Here is a 19,023-nt window from a genome sequence, read left to right as displayed (position 1 = left end):
TAATCTATCATATCATGCACAAAGTGAATTTCAAATTGTTTCCTTCTACATCTTCTTCAGATCAGATTAGCTGGAAAGGTTTTAATTTCCCGTATAATTTCAAGTGCAAGCCAGAAATCAAAAACACAGGAAGTTTTCATTTCATAATAGTTTAGCTATGAGAATAGGAGACTTACAGCAGAAGGAAAAACACACATTCTCAAGTGATGCTGTCAACCTTCACAGTCTTCAGAATTGATGACCCATCTCTATGTAATTGTTGAAGGACAGAGAGTGTTTTCTCAGAATAAACTTCCCTAGGTTGTTAGAGTAGGCAGTAAAGGATGACCCTAGCATTCTGTGCAAAACAAATGACATATATTACATCTCTCAGAGGTGCAGGGAGTAGAAGGAGAAAGGTTTTTATACATTACTCTTAATTTAAATAGATTCTCATATTTATAACTAATACCTGTAACTAACTGCACTAACTGGCAATATTGATTGAAATAAATACATTAACACATTTTCTTCTATTTGTTCTACTTAATGCAAAGTATAGACAGTATGATATCTATGCCTATGATATTCCTAGATTATAATCTAAGCCAGGTCCTTTCCTTTCCACAGAACAGGGTAAACAGTCTCCTGAAACCTCTAGGGCAATAGCTTTCATGGGGACCATCTCTCAGGAGATGGAGATTCTAAGTAAGTGGGATTCCAGTTATGCCCTGCTCACCTCAACCAGAACTGCTTCAGTGTGATTTGTTTCATGTATTTAGCTTCAGCATAAAATTCATTTACAGCAAATAGTTCCACTGCTTTCTCTCCCCCACCCCCAATAACCGTTGTAATTCCTTGTTTTAGGAGGACATTTGTTATATTTTGTGACTTAGTAGAGTTGGAGTATAGATTCTTATAAAATGAGAAGGTGATTTTGAAGAGAATAAATGCAAGTCATAAAAATTCAATGGATGTGGGAGACCCAGGAATGGATGGAGGGGAATTAGAGAACAATATCTTGTTTGGGCATATTGAATTTGAGATATCAGAAACAGATCCACATAGGACTATTCCAGGAGGCAGAACTTTAAGTCAGAAGAATTATAACAAATATTTAAAAAGACTTGTGGGTCAAATGCACACGTATGATATTTAAATCTGTCACAGTGGATTAGAAAGCACAGAAGATAAACTTCATGATATGAATTTGGAAATGACTTCTTGGACATGACACCAAAAGAACAACAGGTGACAAAAGAAAAAACAGATAAACTGGACTCCGTCAAAATTTAAAAATTTGTGTATCAGTGAACACTATTGACAGAGTGAAAAGACAACCCGCAGAATGAAAGTAAATATTTGAAAGTCATATAACTGTAAGGGGTTAGTAGCCAGAAATATATACAGAAACTCTACAACTCAACAACTAAATTCAAATTCAAAAATGGGCAAAGTACTTAAACAGCTATTTCTCCAAAGAAGATACACAAATGGCAATAGACACGTGATATGTTGCTCAACATCACTAATCATTAGGGAAATGCAAATCAAAACCACAGTGAGATACCACTTCACATCCATCAGGATACAAAAAACAAAAAACAGAAAATAGCAAGTTGACAAAGATGTGAAGAACTTGGAACACTTCTGCACTGTTGGTGGAATATGAAATGATATAACTGTAATGGAAAATGGTATGGAAGTGTCTTAGTCCATTATGGTTGCTATAACAAAAATATCATAGACTGGGTGGCTTACAAATAAACATTTATTTCTCACAGTATGGAGGCTGGGAAGTTCAAGGTCAAAGTGCAGGCAAATCCGTGACTGGTGAAAGCCTGGTTCCTGATTCTTAGATGGCCATCTTCTTGTTGTGATCTGACATGGCAGAAGAGGCAAGAGAGTTCTCTGGGGTCTCTTTTATTAGGGTACTAATCCCATTCATGATGGCTCTACCCTCATGACCTCATCACCTGCCAAAGGCCCTACCTCTTAATACCATCACATTGGGGGTTAGTATTTCTACATATGAATTTTGAGAAAACACAAACATTCAGTCCATAACAAGTTGTTCCTCAAAAAAAGTGAAACATAGAATTACCATATGACCAATGATTTTACTTCTGGGTACATATCCAAAAGAACTGAAAGCAGGGACAGATATTTGTTTTGGGTATTTTTTGTTTTTCTTTTTTAAAAAAAATCTATTTTATTGAAGTATAGCTGGTTTACAATGTTGTGTTAACTTCTGCTCTACAGTAATGTGAATCAGTTATACATATATATTCTTTTTCATATTATTTTCCATTATGGTTTATATGAGGATATTGAATATAGTTCCCTGTACTATACAGTAGGACCTTGCTGTTTATCCATTCTATATATAATAGTTTGCACCTGCTAACCCCAAACTCCCAACCCATCCCTCCTCCACCCCACCTTGGCAACCACAAGTCTGTTCTCTATGTCTGTGAGTCTGTTTTTGTTTCATAGATAAGTTCATTTATGTTATATTTTAGATTCCACATATAAGTGGTATCATATGGTATTTGTATTTCTCTTTCTGACTGACTTCACTTAGTATGATAATCTCTAGGTCCATCCATGTTGCTGCAAATGGTGTTATTTCATTCTTTTTTTATGGCTGAGTAATATTCCCTGAAGAAAATCTTTATGATAAAAGATGGAGGAAGTTCATTGTGGTGTCCAGATTATTACATATTCTCTAAAACACTGACCCTTCAAGGGTTGGGAGGTTGTTTAGGACTCTTTTCCTTTATTGAGTTTGAAACTGGTAGCTGTACTTTTTTCCCGTTACACCTTCTTTTCTCTCTTCTCTTACTCGTTATTACCATTGCTATTACTACAACCAGCAGCCTTCTCCCTTCCTCCCCTCTCAGCTCAGCTTATTGAATCAATAGCTATTTATTAAGCACCTAATATGTGGCTGTGAATCTGCTCTAGGCTTGAAGAGCTGACATCCCAGCTGGTTAGATTAGGGTTTAAAGCATGAGACACACCCATGGAGTAAGGAATCACTGATTAGTAAAACGACAACACTTCAGTGTGTGGATTTTGCAAACTGTGTTTTGGATTCAGAGTGAGCAAGTAGATGCCTACCTCTCTGCTGTGATCCAGAATAGCTGGTTGAATAACTGAGCAGGGGATGAGTTTGGTACCACTGAACTTATAGCTTCTAGAAGAGAATTGATAGCAGGAACAAGGAAAGGATTTGCTTCATTCTGCAGTGAAATCAAGTTGCAATTTAGTATCCTGTCTTCTTTTCTCTTGATTTTGCCAATAAAGCATGTTGTCTTCTTATAATAAATCATTAATGAGGTCACTAAAATAATGCAGGAATGCAAGGTAAGAAAACCATAAAACCATACTTTGCTAGGACTAATGATGCAATATTGCCAAGAAATTAACAAAGTCTTTTTTCATTCCTTTATAGCAAGGGAAAACAAAATGAGTGACGAGTTACATAACCTTTCTCATGAAAATTTTCATACAGAAAATGTACAGAATAGGCAATGTAATACCTCCAGTAGTGATGGAGTAGAGATTTCTCTTATCTAAAATGTAGTAATAGCTCACACATCAGTGTCAAGGGCAATAAACAACTACATCATTAATTTCAACCTTAGAATCATGAATGATTTCACCTTCTATCTCCAAAAAGGGACAGATATTTGTATACCCATGTTCATAGCAGCACTATTCTCAATAACCAAAATGTGGAAGAAATTCACCGTTCACAGATGAATAAACAAAATGTCATATGTATGTACATAAAATGGGATATAATTCCACCTTTAAAAAGAAGAAATCCTGACACATGCTACAACTTGGATGAACATTGAGGACATTATGCTAAGTGAAATAAGCCAGTCACAAAAAGACATACTATATGATTACACTTACATGAAGTACCTATAAAGTACTTAGGGTCGTCAAATTAATAGAGACAGAACGTAGAATAGTGGCTGCCAGAGGCTGGGAGAAGGGGGAAATGGGGAGTTAGTGTGTAATGTGTACAGAGTTTCAGTTTGGGAAGATGAAAAATTTCTAGAGATGGATGGTGGTGATAGTTGCAGAGCAATGTGAATGTTCTTAATGGCAAAGAACTGTACATTTAAAAATGGTTAAGACGGTAAATTTTGTGATCTGTATATTTTATCACATTAAAAAAGAGAGACAGAAAAGGAAGGAACAAAGAGAGAACAAAGAAGATATTCATGTCAAGACTGAGATAGAAATTGGAGTTTTTAAATACAAGCCAAGGAACTCCTGAAGCCACCAGAACTAGAAGAGGCAAGGAAGGGCTCCCTGGCTCCCTTGAGCCTTTGAAGGGAGTGCAGTCCTGATGACACCTTAATTTCAGACTTCTGGTCTCCTGAACTGTGAAAGATTACATTTCTGTGTTTGTGGTAATTTGTTACAGCAGCCTCTGGAACCTAACACAATGATGTAGGAAGCAAGGTCATCAGCTAAGAGTGAGAAGTGAGGGGGTTTGAGAAAAGAGGAGAGGTGAGAAATTGTTGACCAGGAGTGTGGGAAAGGGAACAGGCTACGAACTATAAAATGACTGTCTGCAGCACCAGGAGCCCACTTTAGGATCACGGACAGGAGTTTAAAATTAGATCAATCAGTTTGTGTGTTTTTCTAGAGGCCGGTTTATCTGCACAAGGGTACAGGTGAGGAATCATAAAAAGTTGGCTTTATCCAAGGTTATCTTTTCATCAAGAGAGTACAAAGTAAAAGAGAAGTAAAGGAGTTGACGATGTATGTAAGGAAGTAATTTTAATAAATTTTTTTAACTGCTCCAATTTCCAAGTACCCAAAACGTACCCTGGCACATCATAGGAACTGGGAAAATATCTATTTAATGAATTACTGAAGGCCATGATGTTACCGTGTTAGGCTTCTCTGAAATAACCATCACACAATGGAGTCTGAGCTACTATGTACAATGACTCCTAAGCTATGTGATGCCTTCCATCTGTTCATTTCCAACATGACAACACTTGTTTGTCACCTGGTATCAGTCCTGTAATTTCCCCTTAGCAGAGAGAGGACAAAAATATCAGTTGAAAAAAAATATCATTCAGAGAAATATCTTACATCTCACTCAAGAAAGGTGTATTGCTATCGTCTCATGATATAATCCTTATGCATTATAATAGTTTTTAGTATTCATATTTCAGTATTTCATATTCAACCAGTTAGTCCTCTACCCTCCTGTAAACAAAGACCCAGAAACCTAAGAAGCCAGATAACGTCAGGGCCTATAGAAAAGTTCGAAGCAAACTTCTTGCCATGTTCTGCCATGCTGACATTCAGGGTAGTCATCTTTTGATCTCAGTACACTTCTCTGTTCAGTTCTTATATATGCCAGTTAGTGTGGGTGACATATTACATGTACTGTTACATTCATTCCTACAATAGCCTGGAAAGCTGTTATTAATGTCATGTACAGTCAGGGAAGCTAAGATGCAGAAGAGCTAAGCAGCAGCTATGTGGGGAGCCAGGATTTAGTCAGGTGTATCTCCCTCCAAGTCTGGGCTCTGTCTACCAGGCCTTCTTCCACCAACAATGGAAGCTGTGATTTATTACCAGATATCGTGCTAGGCAGTTCCACACACATTATGTTGTTTAATTCTCATAAAAGTATTGCACATAAATGGTATCAGCTCATTTCATATAGAAGGAAACTGATGCTCAAAAGATCTAAGTAGCCTGTCCAGGTCCACATAACTTTCAGAGTGTCAGAATTCCATTTTAAGTCAGGCCCCATTTCACTGAAGTGAAGCACTCTGTCAAGAACAAAGGAGGGAAAAGAAGGAAGGGAAAGAAAGGAAAAGAAAAGAAAGGGATGAATGAAACTATGTGTACTCCTTGTATAGTTCAATAGAATATGCTCCATTAAGTGTTTCTCTCTTAAATAGTAAGAAAATATATGCATCTAAACTACAGGCCTAATAATAATAATGCTTAATATTTCTGTGGTGCTGTGATTGCACAAAGCACTATTCTAAGCATTTTACATTTATTAACATATTTACATTTCAAAAAACCCTACAAGGTACTCACTAGCATTATTCCTATTTTACAGACATGGAAACTGCTAAGATTTGAACCCTGGCATTCTGATTCTAGAGTCTATGCACTTAAAGCACTATGTGGTACTAAGATTATTTCAATAGTGTTAGAAGCAATTTCCTTAAGTGTTAGAAGCAATGACTGCTGAAAACCTTTATTTAAAGTAGTGTTTCCCTTTAAATGGGTATCACTGGGTTGTAAGATTATAATCAAGGCTAAACACTAAGTATATTCATATTTCATGTAGCTGTTAAAAAGAATAAGGTAGGTAGATCTGTGTCTCCAAACACAGAAAGATCTTCTAAATATTAAGTAAAGAAAGAGCGGGTTGCCCAAGGGTGTTTGCATCATGACATTGTTTAATTAACATTCATATATATTTTTCTCGAATATATGTGTGTATGTGTCTGTGCCCGTAAATGCTTAGTATGTTCCATGAAAAGATGGACCCTAATAACAATGGTTGCTTCTGAGGAGAAGGAAATAAATCATGATAAGGACATGGTCAAACAGAGTTTCAGCCTCATTTCTAATGTTTTAATATTCACAAAGAGCTGGTATTCATGTTGTCTAATTGAAAATATTATCTGTTTCCCTTATCTTCTCTTTTTATTTTCTTCATTATAATAAATCTCTCTCTCCCTCTCTCCCCCTGTGTGTGTGTGTGTGTGTGTGTGTGTGTGTGTACACACACATACACACATATATGTATATAAATATAGATATATATATGTATAAATATATATTATATAAATTAAATTACACTTATTACATTAAGACATTTAGGGGAAAAATCTGGTTTGATATGAATTTATTTGTATGTACTCTGAGAAATAGGTATTTTTAAAAAGTAAAATGATTATGTATTAATAAACTCACTATACCCCTGATACATGGAGATAGCTGTTGTTCAACAAAAATTTAAGGAGAATTTCCCGAGTCATATTATGAATCTCAGTTTTAAGAATATCTAATTGTTTTTATTGAGAGCTTTTTATGTGAAGGTTTCTTTAAGATATTTGTATACCTGCCAATAATCTTCTTTAAACTCTTAATCCTAGTGCATTCTTAAAGTATTTCTCATTCAAATCCCTGAAACCAGTTCCTTCTCCTTTAACAAAATTAGTCAATATCAAAAAAAGAAATATTGCTTTCTTGTTGGGACTATGCTGTCTCTGGAGCTATTCTATGGGTTGAGGCTTCTCTGTTCAGACTTGTCAAACTAGTTTTATTTCAAGTACTTGTAATTTGTTTCCTTATGTCTTCCAGCCATAGACCTCTAATATATCTAGAGATGTCATATTGTTGATTAGAAAGTCAAGGTGAGTGCACGCAGACCTCTAAGATCATATTCTTCCTCCCACAGATGATGAATCGGTAAGTTCAGTTTTGTTTAGTAATGGCTTGTTTGTTCTACAGTCTGTCAGTGGCTAGATCCCCGGAATGTCGGAGGACTGCCTACATTGGATGTTATGAAGTTTGTGGAATTATTATAGCAGCTGGATTAATTAATCTCTGTAGTTAAAATCAATATTTTTGTATTAAAATTCATTATTAACATTATTTCATGTTACCAAGTTCAATAGTTGGGATTTTAGAGGAAGTTAATGAAAAACTATATTACATTGTTGTTTTGACTGCTTCTGATTTTGGAGGGGGATGGGGGAGAAAGGTGTTAATTTGTTTTAAGAAAAGCCTCCTTTCAGTAATCTGACTAAACTTAGCTTCTGTAATACTTTCCTTCAGCTCCTTTTCCTCATACCTTATAGTCAGTCAATGGGAACTAATGCAGATTGGGAGGTCAAAATCTGCCAAGACACCTGCCTTCATAGATATTTCAGGACTTTTTGGGGGGAGAAAGGAGACGAGATCCTGATTAGGGAAACTGTTTACTCTCTAAAATTTTTCATGTTAAATATTAAAGAGAAAAGAAAACTATAAATTATTTCAAGTTTTTTTTCAAAGTAAGGTTTGCCACATGCAAAGGAGAGGAAAAAAATAAGACTTCTTGGTATAACCTTTGATACAATTAAAATAGTGATTTTAAACATCAATGACAATAATATTTCAAGATTGCTTAGATGTATGCCATTTTCAAAACATTTTTACACATTTTATTTCATTTAATAGTCAGGACACCCCTGTAAGATCAGCAGAACAGTTACCAACTATCATTTTAAAGTGATGAATCTAAGAGAAACAGATCTTAAGGGGCTTCCCTGTATCGACAGAGCTGTGATGTCAAGATCAGAGCACTGCAACCCACAACTCCTTAAATCCAGTCTTCCTGGATTCTTGCAGCCTCTCTAGGTGGCAAGGATTCCATCTGGGGCCTTTCAGAGATGAGAACTTGACACTAGGTCAGCCCCTAAATTAGTGAACTTCACTGGGCTTCCTTCCCCACTAATAAAATGCACATTTGGATCAGTCCTTTAGTAAGCAAATAGTAATTGCCAGAGGGTCTCTGACATCCTTATGCAGGGTCTACAGTGCTTCACACATAATTGGCACTCCACATATTTGTTGAACAAATTAATGAATAAACAAATGTAAATATCTAGAGTTAGTGTTTTGCTTATTAAAATTCATTGAATTTGAAAATGCATATTCCATGTCTATGGAAATCATGATATTATAGAGCAGTAGTTCCAACCTTTCGTATTTCACATTCCCCAAATTATTCTTTTAAAAAATCAAGTCTCATTATTATGGACACCAAAAGTCTTCTTTTCTAATGCATATTTATGTGTTTAGAGGAATGTTTCCAGCTTAAGGGAAGTAAATTATAGGAGTAATATTAGGGGTCAGTGCAATTGTTCAGGACATCCATGACAAAGAAAGGGGACAGTGAGAAACACTGAATGTTTATGGTTTCTTTAAGATAAACTAATGGAACATTAATCCAGGATTTGGAGGATTTGCAGAAGATGGCCAGGCAGTCTTAAGGATTGAGGCAAAGCAAATGCTTAATAATTACTATGACACCCTATGTCTCACCTACACTAATTTTACAGTACATTCTATAGTCGTGTTGGCCATCCTTACCTCTCCACTAACAAGAAACTCAGTGTGGAAGCTGTGTCAAAATGTACTTGATTCATCTTTGCTGTTTCTGGTCTGTTGAAACTTGGATCTCTTTTCTATGGGTTTTTGACCCTTCTCTCTACCTTTCAGAGATAGTATTTAGTGTTCCAACTTTGCTGTGAATATCCATTTGTATTTGCCTTTAGCAATATCCATACGCCTACTCTTTCCTATAAATTGATTAGTTGGGTGATATATTCACTGAAAATCTCAATTATTTCTCTTATAAAAGATAAAATATCAAATGACTTCTTCATCTGAGATTGCTGTCCTGTTCCCAGATGACGGGCATCTCTCTCTTCCTATTGCCATTATTTTCAGCATTGCTTAATAAATGCAAAAATTAGATTTCTCCTTGTCATTATCCTCATTTAGAGAAAATGCTTCTCAAGCACTCATGTTGTACATTTTAATTTCATTTTGAATATTCATTTAAATCAACTTGTTAATTTGCTAAGGTCATTCTCTAATATACTCAAAAACTATATCTTCAGAGTTAAAGCCAAAATAACAAGGTAAAACCTCCATGTTACTTACTGATCACTAAACTTTGTGTAAATTATCAATTAAATGTTACTGTTTTGTTAGTTTTTCGCAAACTCATAGTGCTTGCTGGGTGCCACATATGCATATTATATTACCTCATTTAATTCTCACAACAATTCTATGATTAGGTACTATTATTATCTCCATTTTATAGATGAAAAAGTAACTAGCCCTACATCACAGGCTAATGAGTGGAAGCTGGGATTTGAGGCAGTCTAGAACTCAAGCCTAAGCTTAACTATTAGGATATCCTGTTTTTTTCAAGAGAAAAAAATCAATTTTTCCATTTTAATTTAAAATTTGAGTAAGAGATTCATAATGTTAGTTATGCAGTAAAGCTTTATCTATATATGTATTAAAATCATTGAAATTTAAAGGCTAGTTTATAGCATCCTCTTCTTTCTTTTGCTTTTCTTCTTTCCAATTGTCTGTCATACAAAGAATAATGTATTTGTAGATAAAATAGGGAGGCTGGCAAATATGTATACAAAATACTTGGAAACCAAGATAATAGAAATTTATGTTCAGGTAAGCATATATGAATCTATAGTAGGTGGTAGTTTATTTGTAATTACTGTAATAGCATCTACCATTTATTACCTATTTACAAAATATTCATCATTTTCCATATATTATCTCATTTATTTACAATCCTCATATAAGTTAGCTATTATTATTCCATTTTACAAAAAAAGAAAGCAGCCCTAGATTATAGAGTTATTGAGCTTTAAACCCAAGCTATACACACCATCGTACCCCCAATACATTCATAACTGTGCCTCTGAAACATCTGGGCAACGACAGGAAATTGACCCACTACGGATACAAAAATAATATAGGCAACAACTGAACAGCGTACTACTAAAGGCTTTCACATTCATGATCAGAGTGGCCTGGTTACGAATGGTACTGATAGATTCGAAGTCAGAAAGATAAGGCCTCCCCTTAGCTTTGGAACCTGTGTTGATTTTCCTCTCTGATCCTCAGTTCCTTATTAGTGAATGGTGATAAGACACACCTCACCAAGCTGTGGCAACAAATACATCAGATAGCTCCTATGAAAACTCCTGACCCAGAGTAGGAATTTGATATGTGCTAGAGTCTTTCATATACTCATTTCACTACCTCACATCCTTGGGTAGTATTTATTATCATCATCTTACAGGTGAGAAAACTGAAATTCAGAGAGGTTTCATTAACTTCTCAAGATACATGTTAAAGAGTTATAAGCATGGACTGAAGCCAAAGTCCTTTGACTCTAAAAGGTAGGGCAGATCTGCAATACAAATAGGCCTAGAGAAGGTTTGTCCAGGCAGGTAAAAACTTAAAGGAATTAAAAAAAAATCTTTGTATTGGAAAAACTGTTTTTCTTTACTATCACACTATTACCACACACAATACTTCTGACATCAGCTGGGTAGGGTTTTCCCCCAAGCAATTCTCCAACACCAGCTGGGAATCTTAAAATTCAATTCAATTATGACACTAACCAGAGTTAGTGCAGGCCCCACAGGTTAAGGGCTCAGTCCCATAAGGCTGCCCGTGCTGCCACTTCAGATATCAATCCCAAGTCCCAGTTGTTACCTGTGTTCCTGACTGGTGGGCTATAAAATGGAGCTTCCTACAATCCCCTCGTCTGATTTGAGTAATTTGCTAGAGTGACCACAGAACTCAGGAAACCAGTTTACCTACTAGATTACCAGTTTATTACAAAGGTTATTAAAGGATATGTATAAACAGCCAGATGAGACAATATATATGGTGAGGTCTAGAAGGGTCCCCAATGCAGGAGATTCTGTCCTCAAAGAGTTGAGATGCTCCCTCCTCCCAGCACGTAGATGTGTACACCAACCCAGAAGCTCTTTCATCATATACGACTGGGATTTTTGTGGAGGCTTCATCACATAGGTATGAATGATTATTAACTCGATCTCCAGCCCCCTTCTCTTCCCAGAGGATAGAAGCAGGTGGTGGAGCTTAAAGTTCCAAGCTTCTAATCATGGCTTCGTCTTTCTGGCCCCCAGAAAGACTAGCCCCCATCTTGAAGCCATCTAGGAGCCCATCAAGAGTATCTAACTGGAATAAAAGACACTGCTATCACCCAGGAAACTCCAAGGGCTTTAAGACCTCTATCTCAGGAACTGGGGCCAAAGACCAAATATTAGAACAAAAGATGTTCCAAGTGCTCTTCATCACTTGGGAAATTACAAAGGTTTTAGAAGGAACTGGGGGCAGAGACCAATATATATATTTTCTATTATTTCATAATCTTTAACTCTCATTTTTGTTACCTTAATGGAAATTCATTATTTGTGATATTTTAAATATTTATAGAAAAGAAGTTTACAATACTTAATTATTATCATCCATATGGCACAGATTGAGACAAAAGCATTATATGTTGTATCATGAGTTACATGAGGGTAGAAACCATATTTTATTCATCCTTGCCTCCCTAAGCCCTGCATGATTCCTTAAAACATAATAAAGACTCAATGAAACGTTGTGGAAAAGAAAAATAGTTCAGTAAATGGACAGATGGATGAATAGTTGAATGGATACATAAAAGGACAAATTAAAGGACAAAGGAGGAATAAGAAATATTGCAATATATGAGTAATTCTCAGTAGTTTGCTAGGACATATTTATGGTATATAAGGCTCTGATCCAGGCATTTGTATACAAACAACTCATTTTGCACACATGCATAGACTCCTAGCCTAGACCTTAACCTCTAACCTGAGACATATTTTACAAACCTTAATAGGTGGGACTGCACTTTGCGTCAAAAACATGCTAGACTAAACCAAACACACACATCACACAACTCCATAACATCTGGTGCTGTCTACCTTTTCTAGTAAACTAGAACATCTGTAATAAATTTCTGTTTTGTTACTGAATCTCTTTTTCCCTTACTAATAGTGTACTTGTAAAACAGGATTTCTATTTCACTGTGTCACTCAGGGCCACCCAAGGACACATTTTTGTTGATTAACATTGCATTTAAAATATTTGGGGGATTTCCTAATATACTACCTATCTAAGCTTTCTCTTGCAGGGCCACTCCAAGATGATCCTAAATTCCAAAATGCTACTGGTATAAAAATTACCTACCATGAGTATTCTCAGGGTGAAATGCCAACTTTCTCAGCATGGCAAATTTCTAACAAGTGTGTAATATTAAGAAGAACAAAAATACTGATAATAGCTCATATTTATATAGCATTTACAATGTGCTGGTCATTTCACATGAATTAATGCACTTAATTTTCATGGAAATCCTGTGAAGTAGGTATTAATTTCATCTCCATTTTACAAATGGGGGAACTAAAACAAAAAAGGGACAAATATGTTGCCACCTATTACAGAGCTAGCAAGTGGCAGGGCTAGGATTTGAACTCTGGTAGTTCAGCTCAAGAGATTGGGCTCTTATCCTTAATACTATACCACCCCCTGTAGAAGTGAGTTCAATCATGTTGCATTAATTTAAACTAACATGTGACTATGCTCTACCTCTAACGCAAAATCTAAGTTCAACACCATTTAAGAAAGACTATGTGGGACCTCCCTGGTGTTCCAGTGGTAAAGAATCCGCCTTCCAATGCAGGGGACGTGGGTTCCATCCTTGGTCAGGGAACTAAGATCCCACATGCCGCGGGGGCAAATAAGCCCGTGTGCCACAACTACTGAACTCGTGCGCCTTAACGAGAGAGCCCATGTGCCGCAAACTACAGAGCCCATGCACTCTGGAGCCCATACGCCACAACTAAAGAAAGAAAACCCACATGCTACAACTAGAGAGAAGCCCGTGTGCCACAACAAAGAGCCTGTGCCGCAACGAAAAGATCCCACATGCTGCAAAAAGGAGCCCACATGCTGCAATTAAGACTCAACACAGCCAAAAAAAAATAAAATATAAAATAAAATAAAATGAAAGACTTTGTGCTAAACTAGCACAATAAAACTCCCTATTTTGCTTATATATGAAGGTGAGAGAATTAAATGCCAGTCATTTCTTAGAATAAAGCTAGAGAATGCCTCCTTACTGAACCAGGACAGGGAAACCTAGAAGGGATAAGAATCTGAAATTAATTTAACTCACTAGGGCTGGGTAGATGCTAGAGGAAAGACAGAGCTGCCAGGATTTGGAGTAAATCCAGCCCAGCAGGTCAGATGTGATAAAGAATGAGTAATTGTGTTCCCGTCAGGAATTGTCAGGGGTGGGAATATCCCTCCAAGAGGAAGAAGTACATCCATGCGGAATCCAGGAGAGGTATTCTCAATCCCCTTTAGATCATGTTTTCTTCTTCCAGCTCAAAATTCTCAGTTATGCTCCCTTTTTGCCAGTGTGCCTAATTTCCACCCCTGGGACCAGGATGAAGGCATTTCCCTAGATATGTGAAGAAGTTGAGTCTTGTCTTTTCTGGCATTCTCATTTTCTTTTTCTGAGTCCCCTGAATTCAGCTCAGCCTGAAACTCTTATTTTCTACAGAAGATGTTCTTTCGTCTAGACTCACAGTGGTATTTTATTCAATTTTGCCCTTCTCTCTTTGTCCCAACCCTCACTCCATTCATATCTGGAAGTTAAATATAGAAGGAAAATCAGAAGTTTTCTTTGTTTCTTCTTTTTTTTTTTTAACCTCCTGACAATAAAGCATTCCATGGAGCAGCACACTGGTGTAAACACATCTAGAGCCATGTTTTCAAAACTGTGTTCTGTGGAACATCAGACTCCCATGAGATACCACTAGATAGGGTGATTTTTAATGAGCACATTTGGAAAACTTTTATTTCAGTCCAATTCATTAAATAGTATTCAAGTATTTACCAAGAGTCAGATAATGTATTTGGTACTGGGGTTGTATCAGTTAACAGGATATATGCAAAGCCAAAGCAGAAATGCTGCCTCACCTTTACTCCCTTTTTTTTTTTTTTTTTTTTTTTTTTTTTTTTTTGCGGTACGCGGGCCTCTCACTGCTGTGGCCTCTCCCGTTGCGGAGCACAGGCTCCGGACGCGCAGGCTCAGCGGCCATGGCTCACGGGCCCAGCCGCTCCGTGGCATATGGGATCTTCCCGGACCGGGGCACGAACCCGTGTCCCCTGCATTGGCAGGTGGACTCTCAACCACTGCGCCACCAGGGAAGCCCCTTTACTCCCTTTTAAAACCATTAAAGGCTCTAAGACTTCTAGAAGTGAGAATCCTATTTAACTTTCTTTAACCCATTTTTTTCCAAACCTATTTAAATATGGGAAACCTCCCTTTACCCCACTACCTGGGAACACTTCTTGAGAAATGCCTCAATGCTGTATATGACTTACTCACTGTCTTCAAGATCTTCCGCACTTTGGGGCAAGAAGATAGGTGTACACATAATATCTCAAGAAATAAAACTTATAGGGAACATATGGCAGCATGGAAAAAGTGTCAAATTAAATAAAAGCCTCCAAAGTTTACAGACAAGCCCAAATATGGTAATTCTCCTCGTACATGCCTGCGTTCACAGCCCTCTTTCCTTCCTCCTCCCTTCTAGATGACCTCTGCTACTGTCTGGAGAGGGATAAGGGAATACTTACTTCTTGAGAGTTCACAAGAATTTAAAGCCAGTAGAAAGGAAGAAGAAGTGAAGGCAAAAACAAATTCAAGACTTGACCACAATGGACGTGGGTGGTCCCCCTGGTCAGTAAACCAACCCTTGCTTTCACTTCATAAAACTCTTCACCTGCCTTTTATGCTTCTTGATGTTCCACACATTATTCATTTGGATTAATAGGAAGTCTGTTCTGTAAAAGGGAAAAAAATCACTCTCAAAAGAAAATATCATACTACAGAAAAAAAGGGCTTCTGAGTCACAGTGGCCAGAGCTAGGTTCTGCCTCTGCTTCTGGCTGCATGAATTGAGCAAGTTGTTCACCTGTAAAAATGAAGATAAATCATTCTACTGACAAGAGCATTTAAAGGATAAAATCAACACATCCTACGAAGTCAGCACTTACTAAATACTAGCTCTTGTTCATATCACTTTTAGTACTAAATGGTCATTCTAAAATAGTCACAGGAATATCAGAGCATATTAGGTCACCACAAAAGGTTGCTTTTCTATAACAAATGACTGAGTTCAGCCACTCAAAGGGAATGACAATTTTCACTGGTGGAAGGAGAGTTTGGCACTTTAGTTCTATAAGAACTTTCCTCCAGGGGTGGGAGCCAGGCTAGGAAAAGAGAAGCAAATTTTCTGCACCATCTCCCAGGAATTCAGTGCATTTAGCATCTTTGACAGTTTATATTAGGAGTTCAGTAGACTTGTAGGTTGGCCTGGGAAACTAACCAATAATTTCTTTTTAAATCAGATAGTGTATCTTAAACACCAGAAAACTCTCTCTGTGAAGATTTATGGGAACATAACCTGTCTGTAAATTGGCATTTTTATAATAATCACATGTATCTACATTTGTATAATGGTAAAATGTAACTACAAGAAAGCAGAAAAATAATCCTGAAAAGGGAAGATTTGGAGCTTATAGCAAAAATGATAAAGGGCAAGTAGTTGACTGTGGAGTGAGCCAAAGTTACTGCCTTCAAGGGAGGTCTTTATAGGAAAAGGAAGATCCATGTGGAATAGGGGGTCCATGATGTCTTCTGCTAACTCAAGTCATCTTTGAACTCACATATATAGAAGTCATCAGCTTAGAGGGGTTTTTTGGGGGTTTTTTTGTGTTTTTTTAAAATATTTATTTATTCATTAGGCTGTGCCAGGTCTTAGTTGCGGCACATGGAATCTTCGTTGCCACGTGTGGGATCTTTAGTTGTGGCATGCGGGATCTAGTTCCCTGACCAGGGATCAAACCCAGTCCCATTGCATTGGGAGCGCAGAGTCTTAATCACTGGACCACCAGGGAAGTCCCCAGCTTAGAGTTTTGTTACTAAGGAAATGAATATCCCAACTCTGATCATTAACAATTCATACTGCTCTATATATTCTTCAAGGTGTATATCTTTCGGTCTTCAAGATTGCAGAAGACAAAGTCACAAATTTATTCATATTATCACTATGTTTTTATTGATAACATCTTTGGAAAAATCATGCCATAAATACACCCTTCTAAACACTGAATAATCAAAGTTAATGAAGGTGTAATGGATATGATAAATTGGATTTCATGCAGATTATAGGTTACTACTCTGAATAAATATCTGCTGTACTTGCCCTCTCCTTAAAGGAATGCAAAGTGCTAATTAGGTCATGATCAGGGATTACTTTTAGCTTTTTTCCTACTTTAATTTAGAAGAGTTCACTTTGTATTCCCCCCAAGTTGTTACTTGAATAAAACAGTCGTCTTCTAATTTTATGCTTAAAATAGAATTCCCTTTTAATGAAATAGTTCTGCCCCAGCTCCACAAAAATTAGAGAAGATTTTAAATCTCACATGCTTTTCTTTGAAAGCTGTAGATTTCTGTCCCTTTTTATGAAAGTCATAATATTTTCAGTTGTGAAAAACTTCTAAGATCCTCCAAGATTCCCAACCCTTGGGGTATACACTCCTTCACCCAATTATTCAAACACTAACCTAGGTGCTGCTGTGAGGGGATTTTGCAGATACAATGAAGGTCTCAAGTCAGTTGACTTTTAAATGAAGAGATTCTAATTTGTAGGCCTAACCTAATCAGGTGACACCTTAAAATAGAACAAGGCTCTACATGGAGAAAGAGATTCAGAATGTGAAAGAAATTTGATGGGAGGAGATTCCCCATTGCTGGTTTTGAAGATGGAGTGGGCTACATGGCAAAGAATGTGGGTGACATTTAGCAGCTGAGAGCCCTCTGACTGACAGCCAGCAAGGGAACAGGAACCCCAATTCAGCTTCAAGGAACTGAGCTCTGCCTCAAACCTAAGTGAGCCTGGAAGAGGGTCACATACGTCAGGTGAGATTGCAGCCTCAACCAACACCTTGATTTCACCCTCCTGAGATCCTGAGCAGAGAACTCAACCATGCCACATACAGAACTGTGAGTGAAGAAGTGACTGTTGTTTTAAGCTGCTAACTTTGTGGTAATTTGTTACACAGCAACAGAAAATTAATATACCAGTGTTTGTTTTATGGGTGCAGGTAAAGCAGGGAAAAAATGCTTGAGCATCTCTACCTACATACAGGCTAGATTCCAAAGGCTTTACTGAGTATATTTCCTTTCAAATCTGTAGTGATATTATGCAAATCATTAATAGGACCTCTCCAGAATGGGAGGTTGATGATGCATATTTGTTTTCATGCCTTGCTTGTTCATAGTCATGAAAGTTGATACTAAGTTGCAAGTTTATTCATATAGGATTAAGTAGTTACAGCTTTAACGCATGGCTCCTGCAGCATTTATAATTTGGTCTTGCGCACCTGTTACATTCCCCAAAAGTTTTCTCAAAAGGAGAAACTTCTGACAGCTGATCACCCCTGTTTGTTGGCCACCATTTCCCGCAAGATGTTAACAGCTCCTTGTATTGCATTTTTGGACATGACCTCCATGGCACTTGAGGCAGTGTATCAGTGAGTGTTGAACCACTCTTCTGCCTAGTGTCTCACAGCCTGTAATAGTGTGAGTTTGTGTGCATCTTGGTGGCAGGGATGTGATCTTCCTGCATCTACTTTCTCCATTTGTCCTACTCAGAGGAACTATGTTATCATGGGAAGATAGATTTGAAAGCTTGTAAATCTGCTTGAGGTCTAGCCTTTCTCCTTTGGTCCATTGTTGGTTTTGAATGACTTGAAGACACACTGATAAGATTCTCTAAGAAAATAAATGAAGAATGAATAAGTGAAGAGATGAATATGTAAATAATAAATCTAGTTAAGAATTAAAATGCAATCAATGGGGAGGTACTCTGGCACTGAGAAAAAATAGCATACTACAAGTTAGAAGACATGAGTTTGAGATGACTACTAGCTTTATTGTACTGGAGAAGGCACTTAATCATCTCTAGGGCTCAACTTCCCCAACTGGAAAATGTGTTACATTGTACTAAATAGTCTTTAAATTATGCTTCACTTCTGAATCTAGGTTTTAAGCCAATTAAGAGGCTAAATAATGTCATATCCCATGAAGCTTCTATTTGTTGGGTTTTTTTAAACATCTTTATTAGATGGTCTGTCAGTTTCTGCTTTATAACAAAGTGAATCAGCTATACATACACATATGTCCCCATATCACTTCCTTCTTGCATTTCCCTCCCTCCAACCCTCCCTATCCCAGCCCTCTAGGTGGTCACAAAGCACCGAGCTGATCTCCCTGTGCTATGCGGCTGCTTCCCACTAGCTATGT

At 37.2% G+C, this 19,023-nt stretch overlaps 1 protein-coding gene across 9 annotated transcripts in view; it reads left to right on the top strand.

Moving 5' to 3' along the window:
• Window positions 1-7,323: 7,323 nt before the first annotated feature.
• Window positions 7,324-19,023, top strand: part of TMPRSS11A (transmembrane serine protease 11A) — a 54,646-nt gene continuing 42,946 nt past the window's right edge. For 4 of the 9 annotated variants that reach the window (XM_027089683.1, XM_027089682.1, XM_027089680.1 and 1 more), the window contains exon 1: window positions 17,690-17,721. In XM_027089683.1, the coding sequence (XP_026945484.1) occupies window positions 17,705-17,721 (17 nt within the window). In that variant the 5' untranslated portion in view covers window positions 17,690-17,704. Of the gene's footprint in view, window positions 7,462-15,248; window positions 15,395-17,689; window positions 17,722-19,023 lie in introns of those variants that run through there. The other 5 variants (XM_027089679.1, XM_027089686.1, XM_027089684.1 and 2 more) reach the window with 4 other exon arrangements.

The sequence above is a fragment of the Aethalodelphis obliquidens genome, unplaced genomic scaffold, assembly GCF_003676395.1.
Source record: "Aethalodelphis obliquidens isolate GAN/ISIS:26980383/991018 unplaced genomic scaffold, ASM367639v1 scaffold67, whole genome shotgun sequence".
Classification (NCBI taxonomy): domain Eukaryota; kingdom Metazoa; phylum Chordata; class Mammalia; order Artiodactyla; family Delphinidae; genus Aethalodelphis; species Aethalodelphis obliquidens.
The sequence above is the reverse complement of the archived record's forward strand: the minus strand, read 5'-3'. Positions and strand labels throughout refer to the sequence as shown.